At 47.1% G+C, this 20,238-nt stretch overlaps 1 protein-coding gene across 1 annotated transcript in view; it reads right to left on the reverse strand.

Moving 5' to 3' along the window:
• FOCAD (focadhesin) overlaps positions 1 to 20,238 on the reverse strand; it is a 1,210,644-nt gene that overhangs the window by 653,709 nt on the left and 536,697 nt on the right. Inside the window, exon 17 of the mRNA XM_078675948.1 lies at positions 11,076 to 11,202. Coding sequence (XP_078532074.1) covers positions 11,076 to 11,202 — 127 coding nt within the window. The remainder of the gene's footprint in view (positions 1 to 11,075; positions 11,203 to 20,238) is intronic.

Below are 20,238 nucleotides of genomic sequence, written 5' to 3' on the forward strand. Positions count from 1 at the left end.
TTTGCTACTTTCCAAGGCTCTTCCTGCTAACACACTGCATTGCAGTCACACACAACTGTTTTCTATTTTTTTAATGTAACATGTTCATTCTGACATCTCTGGATGACAATCGGTCAGTGGCGGAGAATCAATATTTATGTAGTTGGATAGTGCTAGGATGGTAGGGTTATGTGACGTAAATGTAAAGTCAATTCATATACACTGTTCCAGCTCTTAGTGGTAACATTCTGAGTGCATTTTGTGAGTGTTTATGTGTATGGCTCGTGTGTTACATGCATGTTGTTTGTCTGTGATCCAAAGTGATGGAGTCTGTGGGATCCATTTTGGATACTCCAGGCCTCAAATCCGCGCAAGATAGAGGTGATATTGTTTTCCAAGAGAGTGGGAGTGTATTGCTGATATTCCTGGACGGAGGAGTCCTAAATACTGAAGTGAGGGGAGTGAAGACAGGGCTACTCTTGAAATTCAACTGGTCTTTTGCTAGGAAGGAGTTGCTAATGGAACTTCCTTATTACTGCAATTTAATCAACACAAAACAGTATGGCCAACTACAACATATATAAAGAAAATTAATTCAAGGAAAGGGGAGATGGGTGCTTAAATCAATGCTTTGCCAACTCCCACAACTGATTAGGCGGAAACTATTGCTTCCTGTATTTAGAAGCCTTTATGTTATAATTTAGGTAAATATTGTGTAAAAGTTTTCAGGATAAGGGCTATGTAACATCGATTCATCGTATGCATTTTTATAGGCATTATGTTTTTCGTAAATTATATTAGTATTGCTTGTTTGGCATAAAATCAAACCAGAAAATATTTTTTTTAATTTGAACACTGCCAAATGGTAGATGGTAGGAGAGAGGAGTGGAACGGCACACTGTTGTGCAGAGGTGGGGAAACATTCAAGCGAGGCCTGGCCTTTTGTCTTTCCCAAATAACTCCTTCAGTTGGCTGATGACAGCCATGCACAGAAACCTCACACCACATTGTGCCTCTGTTGTGTGGTGCAGAGCACTCAACAATACCTTTTTGACAGAAAACATGTTGGGGGCATATCTCCGAAGTGCTATGGGAACTCCTTTGGATTGACATGAGTGAGACTAATGGGATTTGTTTTTACTAAATTATTGGAATTGAATCTCCAAGACTGAAACCTGGACGCTGCAACCCCACAATACTCCAAAACTTGTTTATGACTATAAACTAATTTCACCATGAACAATAACAATCCACCCCTTCAAAAAATGTCTAAACAGAGGGGAAAAAAGGCAACAGAAGGCAAGTGAAGAGACACTGGGGAAATACCAATCAAAGGGTCAGATGTACGACCCGTTTGTGCATGCAAAAACCCTACAGGGCCATGTACAAAAGCTATTTAGCGAGTCACATTAATTATTTGCGATTCGCTAAATAGCATTTGTGACTCGCAATTAGGAAGGGGCGTTTCAAGGGCATCCCTTCCTAATTGCGACTCTGAGCCCTATGTATGACTGTTTTGCAACCGCAATTGCGGTCGCAAAACAGTCGCAATTTACCACCTACTTCAAGTAGGTGGTAATGCAGTCGCAAATAGGAAGGGTCCCCAGGGGATGCCTTCCCTTTTGCAAATGCATGCGAAAATATTTTTTAAGGGCAAGCAGTAAACGAAAACGTCTCATTCATTTTTTTTACAATGCATCCCGTTTTCCTTTAAGGAAAACGGGCTGCATTAAAAAAAAAGCTGCTTTATTTAAAAGCAGTCCCAGACATGGTGGTCTGCTGAGCCCAGCAGGCCACCATCCCTGGGAGGGCAAGCCATTCTCAATGGGGTCGCAAAATGCGAGTGCCTCATGAATATTGATGAGCCTCGCATTTTGCGACCCAATTGGGAATCGCTAACCGTGTCTCTGACACTGTTGTACATTTGGAATTGCAACTCGCTATTTTTCGCCATTTGCGAGTCGCAATTCCAAGTGGTCGTACATCTAGCCCAAAATGTGGTCTGTGCCAGATCTAAACAGGCAGCAACCGTGACAGTCAATAGGTACCTTCACAACTGGGAGGTGAGAGCAGGAGTACAAGGCCTACAGGAGCGGTGAACTGAGACAAAGAAGTTATATAGCTCCAGTCACCCTATTTCTGATGGATATTCAATCTAACCGCACATTCCTCATCTTTAGAATATTCCCCAGGTGTTATAAAGGTTCCATGCTGTGGATAAACCCCACTGTGTCGTTGCCAGTTTCTTGCTTGACTCTTTCCGTACCTCGGACGCGGAGCACAACACAATTAGAAGTACCAGTGTGCATATCTTTAATTTGGGATACTTTTAGATAGTAAAAGGAGACCACACAACAGAGTGGGGAGTTAGGAAGGCAGTGAGAAATCTGCTGTTACACAGAGTATCCACAAGAAAGAGTGTTACTGATGGTAAGTAACTTGTTCTTTTGATGGATATTTCTAACCAGAACCTCCTTCCCTTTAGAACAGATCCCAAAGCAGAAATCCCCCAAAATGGAGGTTCTGTGGAGTGAGTTCCGATCAAAAAGACAATGAATGGGCAAAATGCCCTTCCCATCGGACCCATTTTAATTTTTTTTAAATTATATTTGTTGGTTTGGATACATTCCCGCAGCGTCAATAAGGCACTTTATAGACAGCCAATTGAGCAAGAACAATGTGCAGTTCCAAAGAAGCATTATACACCTGTACCAGTACATTGCCTGGCAGCGCAGGCTTAGTTTGTCACAACTGCATAAAGAGCAAAAAATCGTTATAACTATGATCTAAACTCTACCCAGTAAGGTCTAAGTGCCAATCATTAATCTCCACATACTCTGCTGTCTATAATGTTCCTGAGAGCAAGGGGCCAGAACTTGGGAGGCACAGGTACAGCGGGGGACATCAGCGGTCCACCCAGCAACTCCTCCAGTGGCTAACTGGTGCAATCATTCCTTCGAGCATACCCCCCCAGTCAGTCCCCACGTCATAGGCGTTGCTACCGCTATCACTAAACAGCGTAAGAAGCCACCCGTCTCGGTGGGGTTCATGCTACTGGCCCTGTTCTAAATAAAACTACTGCCCACCTCACCCTACAAGTCAGCCAACAGCCGTTGCATATCCCTCAGTAATCTTCAGCACGTAGCAAATCCCATTCAGCCGTTGCCAAAGTTTGCACGTCAGCCCACCATCTACTATGAAGTGGGTCATAGGAGGACTTCCATTGACGAACGATATCCCTGCACGCTACTCCAAAGGCCAAGTCAAGCAACCAGTTTTCCGTCGGACCTGGTTGGCAAGGAAGTAATGCTATGTGAACATATGCACAGAAGCCGACATCCCAGCCCGACAGATGTCAAGGACAGGCACTTCACTTGCCAATGCAGTGGTGGTAGGACAAAGTGACTCTAAGACCTTCAGGAGCTGCACTTTGGCCAATCAATGCAGAGAACTATCCACCTCAACTGAGTTATTTTCTGCAGTAACAACCCTTTCTTCGACCCAGAGAACACCACAAAAATCTGATTGTCCACCTGATGTTCCTTGGTACGATCAATGTAAAAGCTCAAACCTTTTTAGTGTTCAACTGATAGAGCCTCGCCTTCTTTTTTGAGGGGTGAGGTGGGGCAAATAATGCTGGGAGAGTGGTGGAATGCCCAACATGGAAATAAGGCACAACTTTCGCCAAGAAGGCAGGTGGAGTCCTAAGCACCAGTTTGTCTTGAATAAAGTTACGTTAGGGCAGTTGTACTAATAGAGCCCGAGTTCACTCACTTGACAAGCTGAAGGGATCGCAAAGAGGTTGACAGTTTTTAAGGTCAGAATATGGGCATCAGATCAAAAGAAGTACGCTTGAGAAATTTCAGTACCATGTTAAGGTCCCACTGTGGCATCACAATGGTTTGGGAGGAAACGTGTGTCAAACCTGAATCAAAAGTAGATGATTTAAGGAAGGACGGTCTGGCAAACGCAAAAAGGTCGCAATGGCTGACAACCTCTAATAATGATCACTGCAAGGTCTTGCTGGGCCAACCACAAATCAGCCAATAAAGCATCCAACAGTTCTGTTTGCAAGAGGTCTGTCTTACGGACTCCATAACAGGCTACAGATTTGATCTATTCCCTTGTGTTAATGCACTCAGTAGAAGGACACCTGGCAGCATGGATGACTTTCACTACCTTAGGTGAAAGACTGATTGCAGTCAACTGCTGCCTCTCAATCTCCACGCATCGAGGTGTAGATTGTAGTTATAGGTGCAGAACCTTGCCCTGCTGCTGAAACAGAAGATCCTCCCAAAGTAGTAGCCTGAGCGGAGGACAGTTGCTTATACCAAGATGTTCCAGGTACCATACTTTCCTGGCTCATTATGGAACCACAAGGATTGAATTGGGCTGGTCATTCCTGAACTTCTGCAGAAGTTGACAGAGACGCGAAAAGGTTTACAGGAGTCCAGGGTTCCACTCCAGCCAGAATGTGTCTTCTGGGGAGAATTTGTGCAGGACCGCGAAAGTGCAAAAATCCTGACAATTTGTGTTCTGAATTGTAGCAAACAGATCTAGCAAGGGTTTCCCTCACTGATGAAAGATGCAGTGGTATGCAAACACCATCTGTAATCCACCAGGTGGGATCAGCTGGGCTCCTCTGCCCTGCCTTTCAAAGCTCCCAACAGGTGGTTTATGATAAGGGGGATGCCAATAGCTTGAGCAAACTCCACAGGTGCAGAGCCTCTTGGCACAGGATGAAGGATCTCACTTGGCCTAGCTTGTTGCAGTGCCACACTGTGGAAGTGTTGTCTGTGACAACTTGTTCCAACTTCCCTTCGATGTACAGGAAGGCCTTCAGAGGGGGACAAATGGCCAACAAAAACAGATTGATATGGAACTAGCTTTACGTCAGAGAGCACCAGTCCTCCAATCTCCACCTCCCCCAGATGACCTCCTCAACCAAGCAGTGATGCATCCATCACCACCATCAGCTCCAGGTGGGGAAGGCAAAGGGGTCTGCTGTTGGTCCAACTGTGGTCAAGCAGCCACCACTACAGACTGCGTGCAGTCTCCTCCGAAACCTGTATAGCATCCAACAGCTTTCTTTGGTGCTGGGCCCACTGAGACTTCAGATTCCACTGTAGAGCTTGCATATGCTGCCTGGCATAGTTAATAAGTAGGAGGCTAACAGGCATAGAAGCCTCAGAACAGCTATGACAGAGATCCAGGGTCAAGGCTGAAACATTAGGATCATAGCCCTAATACCCTGAGCTTATTGTGATGGTGGAAATGTCCTGAATAACACCATGACCAAGACACCTTCTACAAAGGGAAGCCTCTGAAAAGGAGTTAGATGCAACTTCGGCTTGTTGATCAAGAACCCAACAATGTCAAGAGCTTTGCTGTCTTCTGAAGGTGGTCTTGGACTGACTGTGGTGAGCTTGCCTTCAACAGCCAGTCAGCTAGAAAGGGGAAACTGGTACCACCAATCGCCGAAGATTGACAGTGACCAAAATCATCCCATTCGTGAATATTCAAGTAGCACTGGTGGGGCCGAAGAAGAGCACGGAAAATTGAAAATGTTCTTGGCCTACAGCATGGACTGCAAGTAATGCCTGTGGGACTTCAGGAAGGATATCTGAAAATGCATGTCCTGTTGGTACAAGGCCACTATGCCATTGTCTGGATCCAGGGCAGACAGAACCTGGGCTAACACAAACATGTTAAATGTGTCCTTCCTTAGGAAGTAATTCAGATGGCAAAGATCTAGGATAAGCCAAAGTACTTCACCCTTCTTTGGCATGAGGAAATCATGAGTGTAACAGCCCATCCCAACTTCTAAGTCTAGAAGCCTGTTGATGGCTCCATTGGAAAGCAGACCTGGCATTTCTTGCAGGAGAACGGATAGGTATCCTTTCAAAGCCTCTCTGATATGGGAGGAAGGTGTGACAGGGTGGAAAGAAATGGGAGGGCATAGCCAGGTTGAACGATCAAGGAGTACCCATTTATCAGTAATGATGGATCGGCACCTTGGAAGGAAGTAGAGGATCCTTTCTCCCAGAGTGGATGTGCGCCGCTAAGGGTAAAATAACATGGTGTGGAGGCTGTTGCGTTGAGAAGGGAACTGGGAGGACCAATGCCTTTGGTGACCTGCAAGTTGCATGGCAGATCCATATATGCAGCCACAAAAGGGCTGAAATGACTGCATTGATGTTGGAGAGACTAATGCGGTCTCCATGCAAACACCCCCGCTCACAGGAGTAATGTCGAGAAGGACGAAACTGTTGAGGAAGTTGTCTGGTAGGAGCAGAAAGGCCCAAGAAGAGTACCATGGCCAGACTCTTCTTCATGCTCTAAGGCAGAATCAGCTTTTTCGCCGAATAGGCATGAGTCATCGAAAAGCATATCCATAAGGTATGCTTGTACATCCCGGAAAACCCCTGTGGATCGCATTCACACATTGTGATGAGGCACAACACTAGTGCTGACTGCCCACCAGAGTCAATACGTAGTATACAGGACAGTACGGTTCACATATTTGACCCCATCTTGACCATCCAGAATGGTTAGAGCCAAAGGGGCTATACATTCTTCCAGGAGTGCAGACAAGATCTTGCTGGCCATGTCCCAGAGAGTGTGCATATAGCAGCCTAATAGGCAAACCGCATTATCCAACCTCAAGGCTAGGGTAGCAGAAGAGAATATTATATTGATTTTCTAAATAACTTAATCCTCTTTGACTCCCTGTCCAGAGTGGGGGTCAAAGGAAATGAATTAGGGTTCACCTCACTGTTGGAAGCCTGTACCAGCAGATTCGCAAACGAAGGAAACTGTGTAAAGAAATAAAGGATTGCCAGGTGCCAGTTTGTGATGTCTGGCCACCTGACAATTCACCGGTGGCCACAAGCAAGGCTTAGACCAAGTGACCATCAAAGTGTTGTGGAGGGCCTCACTGAATGTCAGTAAGGGCTCAGAGGATGCAAGCTATGTTTGCAAAACTTCTGTAAGGAAATGTATCTAATGTCAACAGAAGGAATTAGTAGGTCCGGGATCTCAGCAGCATGTTGAATTGCCATAGCAAATTAAGCACTTTCTGCTGCAGATGGCCCAAAAAGTTAAATTAACCCTACATCAGGGGAAGTATCAAGCCCAGTGGCATCCTGTAGGTCCACGTGAAGACGGTCATCATCATAGTGAGGGGGGTGAAAAGTTCCCCCCTCACTATGGGTGGGGGGGACACGCTCTGGTCAGAGTCAGAGCAAAAAGATAATGGAGCCTCTGAGAAAGGCTCCACAGTAGTAAAGCACAGAATGCGGATCCAGTTGTATGGGAACCAGGTGAATTGTAGGGGATTCAGAAAGCGCAGAATGCGACCTTGGTTGGGGTCTAGATGAAGTTGGTTTGGGGTCAAACAATTAAGTTAGCACCGGATCCTCCTCCAGGGCAGGCAGCGTCGATGAAAGAGGGAGTGCTGCAGGTCTTGGAGCTGGAGTAGAAGTTGGCTCCGGAGTGAGTGCAGAACCAGACAGCTTATAGGGGCTCAGACAGCACAGATGATGGATCCGCTTTCGGTAATGTAAGACTGTAGGTGCCCGCAGATCCTTGGGTTCTGATGGCAAGCCTTGACCGGCTGCGCTGTCGCTATTGACCCGGGAAACTCAGGATTGGCTCCTTAACAAGAGATCAGGAGCAAGAGAGAGTGACACGTTGATACCCTAGTTACTTCTTTTTCAGCAGAGAGATGGAAGATGGGGTGGAGTCCTGCCTTGTTTCCTATATATCCTCTTGGACTTTGGTTCAGCAGATGACTTCAAGTATGACAGAGACCTCTCGCAGGAAAGACCTCAGGTATGGGAGCGGGTGTGCTCCCTCAACTTAGAGCGTGACTTACACAAGGTCTGTGGCTTCTTCCTGTATTCAGCGACATAAGCTTTGCTTCATGGTCCCAGATCATCTTCTGGTGCATGTGGGAGCATGCATCACATGACTTTAATTTGTCCCCTGAGCGCAAACACCAAAGGTACACCTTGAGCAGGTCTGTTACCGACATCTGTTTTCTGCGGTTGCGACACAGTTTGAAACCTGTAGTTTTAGGCTGGGACATTGTTCCCTTGCATGCTAGTTTTCATTTAAGAGTCACAAAGACGGATGAAGGAGGGGGCAGAGCTCAAGATCCACATTTGAAGTTATGGAAAGAAGGAACTGACGCTGATGTGCATGGGTGTCACTTATATGCCGCTCTATCACTTCTGTGGTGGAACAAAGCCAAAGCAGAGCTGAGTGGAAGCACTGTTAAGAAAAACTTCCAGATCCAGTTAGGCAACCGAGAAATATTCTATAGGTGAGGAACCTGCGATCAGAAATATCGATCAAAAATTGATGAGCTGGAGTGGCAGAGAGAACAAGAGGACTAGTAAAACTTGCAAAGACTGCTCAGATAGATGGAAGAGAAGTCTGAGGGGTAGCAGCATTGCCGATATTGCAGACGAGGATAGATTGTCACCTGCCTAAAAATAGTGAAAAGCCTTCTCAAGTTAACAGGTTGGCCATCCTGGAATGTTGAGGAGTAAAAAGCTAACCCCCTACATAATCTTTTAATCTGTCACAGCAGAAGAAAAGTATTAAAAACAGCAATTAAAAATGTATTTATTGTTTCAAAAGTAAACATCCAGGAATAGCAAGGGGAAGAGGTTTCCCTCGTAACACGTTGTGACAAAAAGGCTTACAAATTTTTAACATAAACATAGAGCTGTAAACTTTAACATTCTGGAAGTTTGTTAAGATGAGGAAGGTGCATTTTCTATTACAATTGTTTAGAGACTTAGTGAAAAACATCCTCAAAGGTATTCTTAAATGATACAGGTTAAAAACAGCAAAATTCCAATAGGAAAGAGAATATAGGCCCGAAAATAATGGTGATGAGGCACAGGACTGGATGTCAACAGCAGCCAAGAGGCGTAGTACAATTAGCAAGGGGACTGTCCTATTCAGTTCTTCCCTGGTACATACCAGGCAACAAGCAACTAGGAATAAAGCATAGTTTGTGGCTCATATGGTACAGACCAAAGTGCTACTCCTCATATATTACAGCCACTGAAGGCAAAACGTAAATGTTTGTACTGCGTAACTTATCACAAATCTGTACCTCATTCACATGTTCTCAGAAGTGTGAGCTATCTTAAGGCAAATAGAGCAAAAGTGACCAGGAACACGCACAGGAGGCTAAAGGGTCATCGTTTGAATAGAAAAAAACATACTGGGATCTCCTATACAAAATGCCCAAACCATCAATTTGCCTAATAAACAAGACTGACACGCCCAATCTCGTTGAGACTTTTCCCACTTTCTTTCCCTCACGCCCAATCCTACCCTTTTGAGTTAACCAAATAATCACCAGTCTGCCTTTTATCCTAGTCCTCCATAACTACTATACCTTCCTTTTATATCTGTGGTAATTTCCAGGACAATCGATAAGGGCAATTACATTTCTTTCCAACTTTGAGAGTTAAGAGTCTCATGGAAAGCAACATTTACAATTAACACCCCATCTACCGCCTTTGAACTGTGGAATTGCCAGTTCTGGTAGGGGAGCTGTCACACCTATGAGTCTTTCTAGAGGTGCATTACAGTTATTGAGACACACTGCTACTTAGATGCAAGGAGTGACATTGATTACATGACAACAATCATCCAATATATTATGTATCAAGACAAATCTTCAATAAATTCAAGCTAATAAAAGTAATCAATGTCTTCTGGTTTATGAGAGGGACAGTTAGGACTTCAGTCCTATTGATATAGTGGTTGAATGCTCTTTTTACATTCAGCGCATACAGCACTCACCTCATTCTAAACATTGACAATCTAGGAACATCCAAAAGGCCAGTGTGGTGGAGCTGAAGCATACACCTATCTCTGATATGAACTTTGTATGTGTCAGTAGCAATACCTTGGTAAGGTAAAATTTGAGCTGTGGAAGTATTAAATATGGAAAAAATAATGGCATCATGTAAACCTTCCCCAATCTGGCATCACCACATTTTCCACATAATCCAGTTCAGAAGACCTACTGGGGAAATTCACCTTTCCAGTCTTTGGAGATCCTGTTCCCTCCCCCACCCCCACCAGCAATGCTGATTCCCAGGCAGAGCATTTGCTGCTGCTCGCAGTCATAAAAAAAGGTCTATTTTCAGGATACCCCACTGACATCTTTAACCTGTACTGGCATTTTTCCACTGGATTCAGTCTCCCTGCAACAAATGAGAACTGCTCAGCCACGCAGGGCCATCTTTTTATTGTCTTAGCCTTCAAAAGTTCTCATGGGCAGCGTCTCAGGTCTGCTATCACCCTCTTCTAGGGTGCCGCTATGGCCCAAACCTCTGTTGGCTTTTCTGTGGGAACTGGTAATGATAGTCAAATTTAAGAGTGAAGGAGGGCTGTTGTTAGAACTCTCGTGTCAGCCTTGACGGAGGAGAAAGCCTCATCAACTTCATTGCCGAAAACTGCTTTACCATTGAAAGGCATCTCTAGCATCCTGCCTGCTTTTCCAGGTAGGAACCAGAAGAAGACCTGCACAAAGCATGTGTGATGCACTCCCATCTTCACCATGTCCAGCGACATCTCAATTGCGAGCTTGGAGGTCAAACAGCCCTCCGCCAACTTCACCATCTATGAATGAGCATCTTTTCCATTATATTTATCCTCCTAAAAAGGAAGCTAAATAATGGTGCAAAGAACAGTGTATACAACCTTTAGTTTATCCATATATATTTTGGATGTCCTTGTGTCTTTTTAAATCATATAATGAGCTTCTATTGGGGCAATGATTGGTGACACTTCAAATTAAGAAAAGATTGTAGTTGTTAAGTATGCAAATAGAGTCTTAACATTTCACTTTTTTTAAAATGCGGTCTCTTTTTTATAATGATACTGAACTTTAAAAAAAACTATGTTTTTCTTAATTTTCATACAATAAACTTGAAGACTTTGTTTTAAAGAAAACATCTGTGATAAACAGGAGGCACATGTTAGGAAACTTTGTGCCTAAATCATTCAGCTCAGCGGTTGGCACAGATGTAAATTGACAATATCCCAAAATAAATATTACTAACCTCAGCTTGGCAAAGGGCATGTAGACCTTGCAAAACCAACACCGCGGGCGTAGCTTGGTCAGGCTTTGTGCATTCATTCAGTACTTGAGAAATAGCCGCCAACATATCTGCTCCATGCTGATATGACCTAAGAAGACAAAGAAAAAAAAACATCTGTACATGGATACAACCATAACTGCAGAGCACTGCATTCTCCGATTGCTGTGTTCTATCTTAAAATAATGTCTTCAAATGTATAGGATGTTGCTAGGCCAGACAGACTTGAGTGGTAGTCCCCCTAAAGGTTTGCCTTCCCCCCTCCTGTTTTGCTGAATTACTTTTAGTTGGCTTTAGGACTCTGTGCATTTTACCACTACTAACCAGTGCTACAGCGCATTTACGCGTTCCCTAAAACATGGCACAATTGGCCTAAATCTAATTGACACATTTAATTTATGTGTAAGACCCAAGTAAATCGTACTACATGTAGCCAGGACCTGTAAACTAAATGCTACTAGTGGGTCTTCAGCATTAATTGTGTCACCCACTAAAGTAGCCTTTTAAAATATGTCAGACCTGCCACTGCAGCCTGTAGTGCAGTAATAAACTGCCATTTCGACCTGGCAAAATAAGCCTTTTGCCAAGCCTAAAGTTTCCTTTTTAGGGTTGAGATCTTTTTATTTGTAATAAAAGAGGCATGCAGCCCACCTACATCCATCGGCCAGTGGTGATCTATTCAACTATAAAGCTTGGGCATTGCAGCAGAGTAGGTTCGGCAAAACCAGCGGAAAATAGAAGACATTAAAATAACATATAATGAAAAGTGTTGTAAGAGTACAATACCATTCAGAGCAGATGTTGGCTGGAGTGGAGGGAAACGGCTGATGCAGTGATGACCACTATGAGGGAGGGTCATTTGGGGAGGTCTGTCGGAGGATCGTAAATAAAGTGGACAAGACAACTCACTAAATTCCTCCAAAAGATAGTGGATACAAGGCTACCACATTTGGTCAAACAGGGGAAGGGTGTGTGAGGCTACTGCAGTTAGTTACATCAGTGCACGCTTACTATCCCAAATAAGGAATTGCAGTGTGTCCAATATTCATGGGAGAGGTTGTAGGGGCAGCGCTTGCATTAAATAAAGGATTTTAGGCAGGAGGGTCATCTTGACTGCTGCCAGGCGACCCAGTCAAGAAAGGGCAAGGCACTTCTACCAGGAAAAATCCGTTTGTGAAGTCGCCAAAAGGCTGCTGCTATAATTATAATTATGTGCCACTGTACTTTCGAGTGTTGACTATAGCTGCAGACCTAGATATGTTAGCCCTTGCTCCGCCCACCTGAAGGTGAACTGGGAGGCAAGTTGGGCTTGTATCGTGGCGGGGATGGGCAAATTGAGAATGGAGGATTTCTGTAAGTTGGTTCAAAACCAGATGTTCCACCAAATGCCTCCAATTCTTCCATTACTACACCTAACGAGTGTAGGGGGCAGTTAGAGTCAGGAGAACATCATCCACATACAGCATAATTTTATGCTCCCTATCTCCCATTCCAATGCCTGCAATTTGGGAAAAGGCCACGTACCCGTTCTGCAAAAGGCTCCAAAGGACTAGGGGCAATAGGGGCAGCCCTGCCTAGTCACAAGAGCAATTGCAAATGGAACAGATAGCAGCCCATTTACACGCACTCTAGCTCTGGAGGAGCTGTGGCAGCAATGGACCCATTGATGAAATTGCAGGCCCAGACGTTAAAGAACCATGTGGCGGAAGGACAATGAACCCGGTCAAAGGCGTTTTCCACATCAATTGACAGGAAGAGGGCCGGCACCTGGGAATGCTGTACTTTATTCAGTAGGTGACAGACCCATTTTGTGTTGTCACTACATCCCGCTCTGGAACAAAACCAGTTTGATCAGGGTCTGCTAACGCCGGCACATAAGGAGCTAATTTACATACAAAAATTGTTGTGAACATTTTCACATCAACATTCAAAAGCAAGGGGAGGAGCCTAGCTCGCGGACGTAATGGCCGCCTTTTAGCTCGGCTCCGTCGACCCTCCGGCTAACTTCGACTATCCTGTCATATATCCTGCACTGCGACGCTACTTCCATACAGAATTCGAACTTTGAACACCCACTCTTACTCACCGTCTGATCCGGAGGTCCCTGGGTGCTGTGGATCCGCCGCTGTGCTCTCGGAGAGATTGGGGCCTCCGGGCGCTCGGGACCGGGACCTCGCCTGCGGGACCCGACCGGCGGAGAAGAGATTCCTGCGGGACCCGACCGGCGGAGAAGAGATTGCCGGCCCCGGCCGCGAAAGTGAGCCACTGATGGGAACCGTTGTGCGTGTGCCCCGGAGATCCTGAACCGGCCCGATGACTGGGCCGTGCAGCTGGAGGGGGACGAGCTGTGTTGGGGGCTGACCGTGTGAAGGGGTCCCTTCGCCTTTGTCCTGTCCGGCGGTCCTGGACCCCGCGCCTGGCTCTCGCCTGTGGGGCCTGCCGCTGTTCGGAGAGGATCCCCCCCATCGGGCGCTCTCCCATCCTGTGCCGGTGAGGCCGTTGTTGGGAGCCTCCGGGGGTCTGTAAAGTCCTACATTTGGGAACTGTTTGGGGGCCCACGGTGGAGTGTGGGGCGGCGAAACTCACAAGATGGCTGCCGACAACGTGGGGGACACTCCGCTCTGCACCGATGCTCCTTGCCGGCCGGATTGTGCAGAGGCCTGGGTGTGTACTCGAGCGCCCACGCCCGGAGATGTCCTGGACGCCTTGATGTCATTGTATGCTGTCTTGGCCCCCGGTGCCTCTGCTGACCCCGTGTGGCTCGCCGCCATTTTGGGCCGCCGCTCTTTCATGCACCCCTATCGTCCTGATGCCGCCATTGCTTCACCCCCTTCGGCTGCGCCAGGAGTTGCTGTTGTTGTTCTTCGGCCGCTGGATGGGCCGGTGACTTTTGACCCTCTGCTTCCTTGTCGCCTGGATTCCGAGGACTTCCACACGCCGCGGAGATCTGCTCCTTCCCGGGTGCCTGGGACTCATGGTGGGCCGCTGTTTGCTCCCGCTTTGTTGGATTCGAACTTTTGTTCTGGAGGGATACCTTTGTACTGTTGATCTGCGCACCTGGACTCCGGCTTGCCTTTGCTTGCCTTGTCGTTACTGCTACAATTGACTTGCTTAATTGACTTTTTGTATTCCCTCCGTACGAAAGCTCTACCTGATTTATATCATTATCGTGACTCTGGACTACGCTATGATTATTTTTTGCTGGGTGGTCCGCTCCACATTATCCTTGAATGGGTTGGTTTCGTGATCAGGAAGGGTTGGGGGTGAGTTGCACGACATGATAGTTTGCTGGTCTACCGGCCCGTTGCATTGATGTCTGTATTCCCGACACGGGGAAACGTTACGATCTCTCCCTCCTCCCCCTCCCTGTGGTTCTTACTGTATGTGAAGGTGTAGTACTGATTTGATATTTATTCATTTGTTGGCCGGGGAGGGTCGTGGCCGAATGTGTTTGTTCATATCCTCTGGCTCCTCCCTCACACTTTATTTTTTGTTTTGTATTTCATCTCCTTCTTTTTTTGTCTTCTTCCTTTACTTTTCTTTCACTATATTTCGGGTTTCGGATTAGGGCGACAGGCACGCTGTTTGGAGGGTAGGCCGTAGCCTTCTGCAGGGGTGCGGGGTGGGACGGGTGGGTGGGGTCTTTCAGATGTTTTCTTTTGGTTCTATGGCCCTTTTCTATCCCTTTATAGCGGTGCCGCTTCTGTCCTCGCTTCTCAGGCTTGGGTGGGTTGGGGTCTATTGCTTTGCCACTTTTCTCGGTTTCGATGTTTCGTTGCAATTGCCATACCCTTCTTTTCGCCAGCTACCACTTTCTTCTGTACTATTAGCCACGGGTTGCTTGGCCCGGGGTGGCGCCCGTCTCGCATGATTGTGTTTCACTTTTATTTTTCTTTATTTTGTTCTTCTCCCTTCCTTTCCCTCCCCTTTTTCTGTCCTTTTTTGCTTTCCTCCCCCTAGTTTCCTTCCTATTTTTCCCCCCCTTCCCTTCTCCCCCCCCCCTTCCCCCCCCCCCCTTTCCCCCTTTTTCCCAGGCTCGTATTGTGAGAAGTGGGCTTGATTCGTATATTTTTCCGTTCCCCTTGCCTCCGTTAGCGTGTTATTGGGTGGGGGTCATTAGATCTTGGTAGCACTTGTATGCTTCTCCACTACATTTTGCGTCTGTTTTGTGCTATGGTCGTATCATGCCCTTACATCCTCTTCCCCCCCCCCCCCCCATCTCCTCTCGTTCTGGCATGGGTATAATCCTGTTTCTGGGTTTTTCCGTATTTGTGAGTCAGCCATGAGCCTTGTCCCCTCATTATAAAATAGACCTCATTGATCCTGATGTTGGGCCGTTATTGCTGCTTATCCCATTTCTAGCATTGTTCGATTATGTTTGCTTGCCTGCCACCTGGCCTCGTGTTGCCTCTTTTGCCTCTTGATTGTCTTTGATTTGTGGCCGGCCGGATTGGTTGTAGGCCCGTACATGTTTATCCTAATGATGCAAATAAAGGTCTTCAAAAAAAATAAATAAAAAAAAAACATTCAAAAGCAAGATCGGACGATACGAAGCACATTGCCTATGGTCCTTACCGGCCTTAGGGATCACAATGAAAGTGGCCAAGCACATCGATTTCAAAAAAGCGCCATAGGTGCTGAACACATTGAAGAGGTGTGCTAATAAGGGCAGCAGCTCTGCACCGAAAGATTTATAAAATTCAGCATCATAACTATCGTGCCCAGGAGTTTTACCCGGCTTCAAATGCATTATTGCCAGAAGGACCTCTGTTGTAGTGATATCTATATTGCTGTGGTAGGCAGCAATATCGGCCATAGACAGAGCTTCCGCCGTGTATAAGGTGACACAAAAGTTCTCAAAATCATGGGTACTGTCTTCGTCCCGAGACGGCGGGGAGCAATACTGCCCCACCAGTTCAGTGATTTTACAGCCCACTGCTTGTGCTCGGAGGCAATGTGCCAGCATGCGGCCAGTCATTTTACCCCCAGAGTAGTATTGCTGTTTCACCCTGAGTAGTTCGTATTCTGCCTTACCCATGTCCAATGACTTTAACATTTTTTGTGCTGCAGTCAGCTGATAATGAGTCGCCAGCTAACTGGATTGCATATGGGAGATTTCTAGGTCTTTATCCTTGTTTTCTAATTGGAGCCGCTTGTCACACTTGCCCCTATTGTAACATGTGGCCACAGCAATAAAGTAGCCATGTGTAACCACCTGTAAGGTTTTCCACAGAGTTGAAACAGAGGTGCCTGGTGTATCGTTGAGCTGTAAGAATGAGGCAATAGCTGTTGAGATGTCTGTCAGTATGTGGTCGTATGTGAGAATCTTCACATTGAGTCACCGGATCTTGGGGGCTGGCTGGCCGTTGGGGGGGGTGTATTAAGCACTATCGGAGAATGATTAGAAAGTGCTGCAGCCCAAATGTCCACTGACGACACCTCCTGTATAATACATGGAGAGGTTCGAAAAAAATTGATGCGTATGTTTGGTGTGCAGCAGAGAAAAAAAAGATAATCTCTATTTGTTGGGTGGGTATGCCTCCATATGTCCGTGAGACCCACAATCATCAGCCAATGTCTAGCAGCCAGGGTAAGGCCTCCAACTTGACCCATCCTAGGTGTGGACGTATGCCTCTGCACATTCATTACTATGTTAAAGTCTCCACCCTAAAAAAAAATCCACATTCGTTGTAGTTAGCACTTGGCTCAGGGCAGCCTTAATAAATGCTTCTTGAATGTCATTGGGAGCATGAATAGTTGCTAGAGTGAACCCATGCCCTCTCTGGCATATACGCAAAGCAAAAACCTGCCAGTTAAATAGGTATAAACCTGTGTCACCCGTCCCAGAAAGTGTGTTGCCAGGAGAACTGCGACCCCCGCCTTCTTGACAACCCCAGATGAAAAATACTGGCGGTCAAACCAGCGCTAGTGCATCGGTCGCCAGTCCACCCGAAGCAAGTGGGTCTCCTGCAAAACAAACATTTACAATGCAACGGTTTCGCCTTTGTAAAAGTTAGAGCTATTGTCATTGTAAATGACAATTTTTTTATTTATGTGTTGGGTTTGAAAACAGATAAATAAATGGCATTGTCATTTACAATGCCAATAGCTTAATCTCTCGCAAATGCGAGACCTATTGCATTTGCACCCACACGCACACAGAGAGCCACCCACACACACACACAGAGCCACCCACACCCACACAGAGCCGGAGGGGGCCTTCCCGGGGAAGTGTCTTTACATATGTACATTTCCAGGCGGACCTGCTCGGCTCCCCCTCTCTGGAGCAGCTTTACGTGTTCCACTCTTGGTTGTGTGTCTTTCCTTCCCTTGTTTATTTGTTTCCTGTCCCTTGCGCTCTTTCTATGGTGGGCGTTTTTGCGGCGGTGGGAGGCGCTGTCTCTTCTGGTGACCAGAGAGAGCAGACACGAGGAGCACAGATTGAGCGAGGAAAGAGGAGGGGTGAGAGGAAAAGAGACGGCAGGAGGGGAGAGAGAGTGAGAGAACGAGAGAAACCAAAACTGTAAGAGGGAAGAAAGAAAGCTGAGAGGGAAAGATGTGGAGAAAGCACAAGAGAGAGGGAGAGAGAGAGAGAGAAAGGGGACGGAGTAAAGGGGTAGCGGCGGGTCATGGAATGAGCCGAGAGGGCAAGAGGTAGATTTGGAAGAGGAAAGCAAAAGAAAGATAGGGCGAGTACAATGTATCAATGGAGGATGGGAGGGAGAAAGGAAAGGAGGGGGCATCCTAAATGGAGAGGGGTGTGTGAGGACAATGGTGAGCGGGCAGGAGGGAGGGCGAATGGAGGAGGTTGAGCTGGTCAGGGTGCGTGGAGAAGAAAGAGAGGGAAAGGCAGAGCGAGGAACCAACGAGGAAATAGAGGGGAAACGCGAGAGGGGACGGCTGAGGCAGAGAGGTGAGTGAGGGCAGAAGAGAGGGAAGGTAGGGGGACATTTAAAAAAGTGTGAACGGGACTGATGAATGGGGGAGGAGCTGGGGAGGGAGTCTTATGGGTGAAGAAGACGTGAGGGACAGATAGGAAAGAGGACGAGAGAAGAGAGCCAACGGCGGGCAGAGGATGGGGACGGAGTGAAGACAGGCAGGAAAGGATGAGATCACCAGGGAAAGAAGAGGACAGTAAAGGGAGGGGACGAGATTAATGAACAGAGGCCACTGGGGTAAGAATAAACTGTTGGCGAAGTGTAAGCTTACAAGAGAGGCGGAAAGGAGTGCGGGGGAGATGACGAGTTTTACTCCGCCCCACCAGGCAAAACATTCGTAAACACCCAACTCCACCTGGGTAGATCCAGTCAGAAGGGACACCAGCTTATGGGTGCCACAAAGGAAGTTACGGCGTGGAAGGGTGCAGAAAGAGGCGCGTGTATATTTCTGAAGATTTATCAATATGCAAACACACCATATGTAAAGCTGTCACCGTGCCTCTAAACTCTATTAACAACAATGGCTACAATAAGCCGACTAACAAAACGCTAATTATATTGCCTCCCGGACACATTTTCCCAGCGATTCGACCAAGTGATAAGCAGATCTCTCCAGGAAAACCTTAACCCGCTCAGCTACCTCATCAGCGCGCATTCAGGCTGCCCCGTGCCAGCCCCGGCCACCCACCCTCTCAGGCGCGAGGCCAGCGAAGGAAAAGAGAGCCATCGAAAGCAATATGTCTTGCTTGGCGGGGAAGGGGGTGTTTAGTGTCCGCTTGAGGGGGACAGCGGGAGGGGGGGCGGGCACACGTACAGTGGGAGGGGGGCGGGCACACGGACAGTGGGAGGGTTAACGGGCTCATGGACAGCGGGAGGGGGGAGCGGGTGAACGGGCTCACGGACAGCAGGAGGGGGGGCGGGTGAACGGGCTCATGGACAGCGGGAGGGGGGCGGGTTAACGGGCACACGGACAGCGGGAGGGAGGTAGCGGGAGGGGGACGGACAGCGGGAAGGTGGTCAGGAAACAGCCAGCGGGACAGGGACAAGGTTAAAAATGAACACAAACATCGGTGTAAAAAAAAAAAGGTCCACAGCCGCATGACGTGGGCAAAATGCGAAAAACTGTCGGGAACGCCCACGAATCTGGTCCGGCCATGACGGACAGATCTCTGTTCCAATGGCTAGCCTCAATTTATGGAGCTAGCCAATGGAACAGAGAGGCGGCACAAACATCCATACTGTAACTCATAAGATTTCGCCTGCGCGAAAGTCTGCTGCGCAGCTTTCGGCGATGCGAAACCTAAAAACAGACGTCACATTTGGCATCTCTAAGGAAGGAGAGGAGTGCCAGGCATTTTACCGGGAGATTAAGGCCTCTAACATTAAGGTTTAGTATAAAAATCATCATTTGTGCATGTGCAGTCAGGCAATGTCGGACTTGATTGAGATGAAGTTAAGCCAGCCTGAACTACACAAGGCAGTAATAGGTAAGTGTAAGTGTAGAGACAGAATAACAAGGAGAAGCAAAGAGGAGAAGAGGAGCAACAGATTAAGAATGTTTCCCGCCTGGGACCAACAATAACTGGTATATGAGGATTTGTGTTGCTGGCAAAGACACAGTTCAATCGACCACACCATGTAGCGGTGGAGCTCTGCCATCAAGAACTATAGGCAATAAGCAGCGGTAAGTCCCATCTCAGGAGTGAAGCATCTGTCACTACTGTGAGATCTGGTTGGAGAAGGAAGAGGGGTCAGCTCCAGGCCCAATCACCGTTCGTTAGACACCACTACTGAACATGTCGGAGAGGTTCCCCTGATGCTGTGCCCATTGAAATTTCAAGTCCCACTGCAGAAGCCACATATGCCACTAGGCATGCGTTACCAACAGGATGCAGGAGGCCACGAAACTCAACTGCTTCAGGGCTGCCTCTCTGAAATCCAGGATAGAGGCTGAAATATCGGTATCATAGCCTAAATATCCTGGACTTGCCGCTAGGGAGGATAATACTGAAACTGCACTCTGTCCAAAGCAGCCCTGATGAAAAGCAGCGTCTGAGAGGAAGTCTGGTGTGACTTCGGCATGTTGATAGTGAACCCCAACAAGTACAGGAGGTTTGCCGTAGTCTGGTGGTGGGAGAAGACAGCCTGGGGCGAGCCCGCCTTTAAAAGCCAGTCGTCGAGATAGGGGA

This window comes from Lissotriton helveticus, chromosome 2_1, assembly GCF_964261635.1.
Source record: "Lissotriton helveticus chromosome 2_1, aLisHel1.1, whole genome shotgun sequence".
NCBI classification, from domain to species: Eukaryota; Metazoa; Chordata; class Amphibia; order Caudata; family Salamandridae; genus Lissotriton; species Lissotriton helveticus.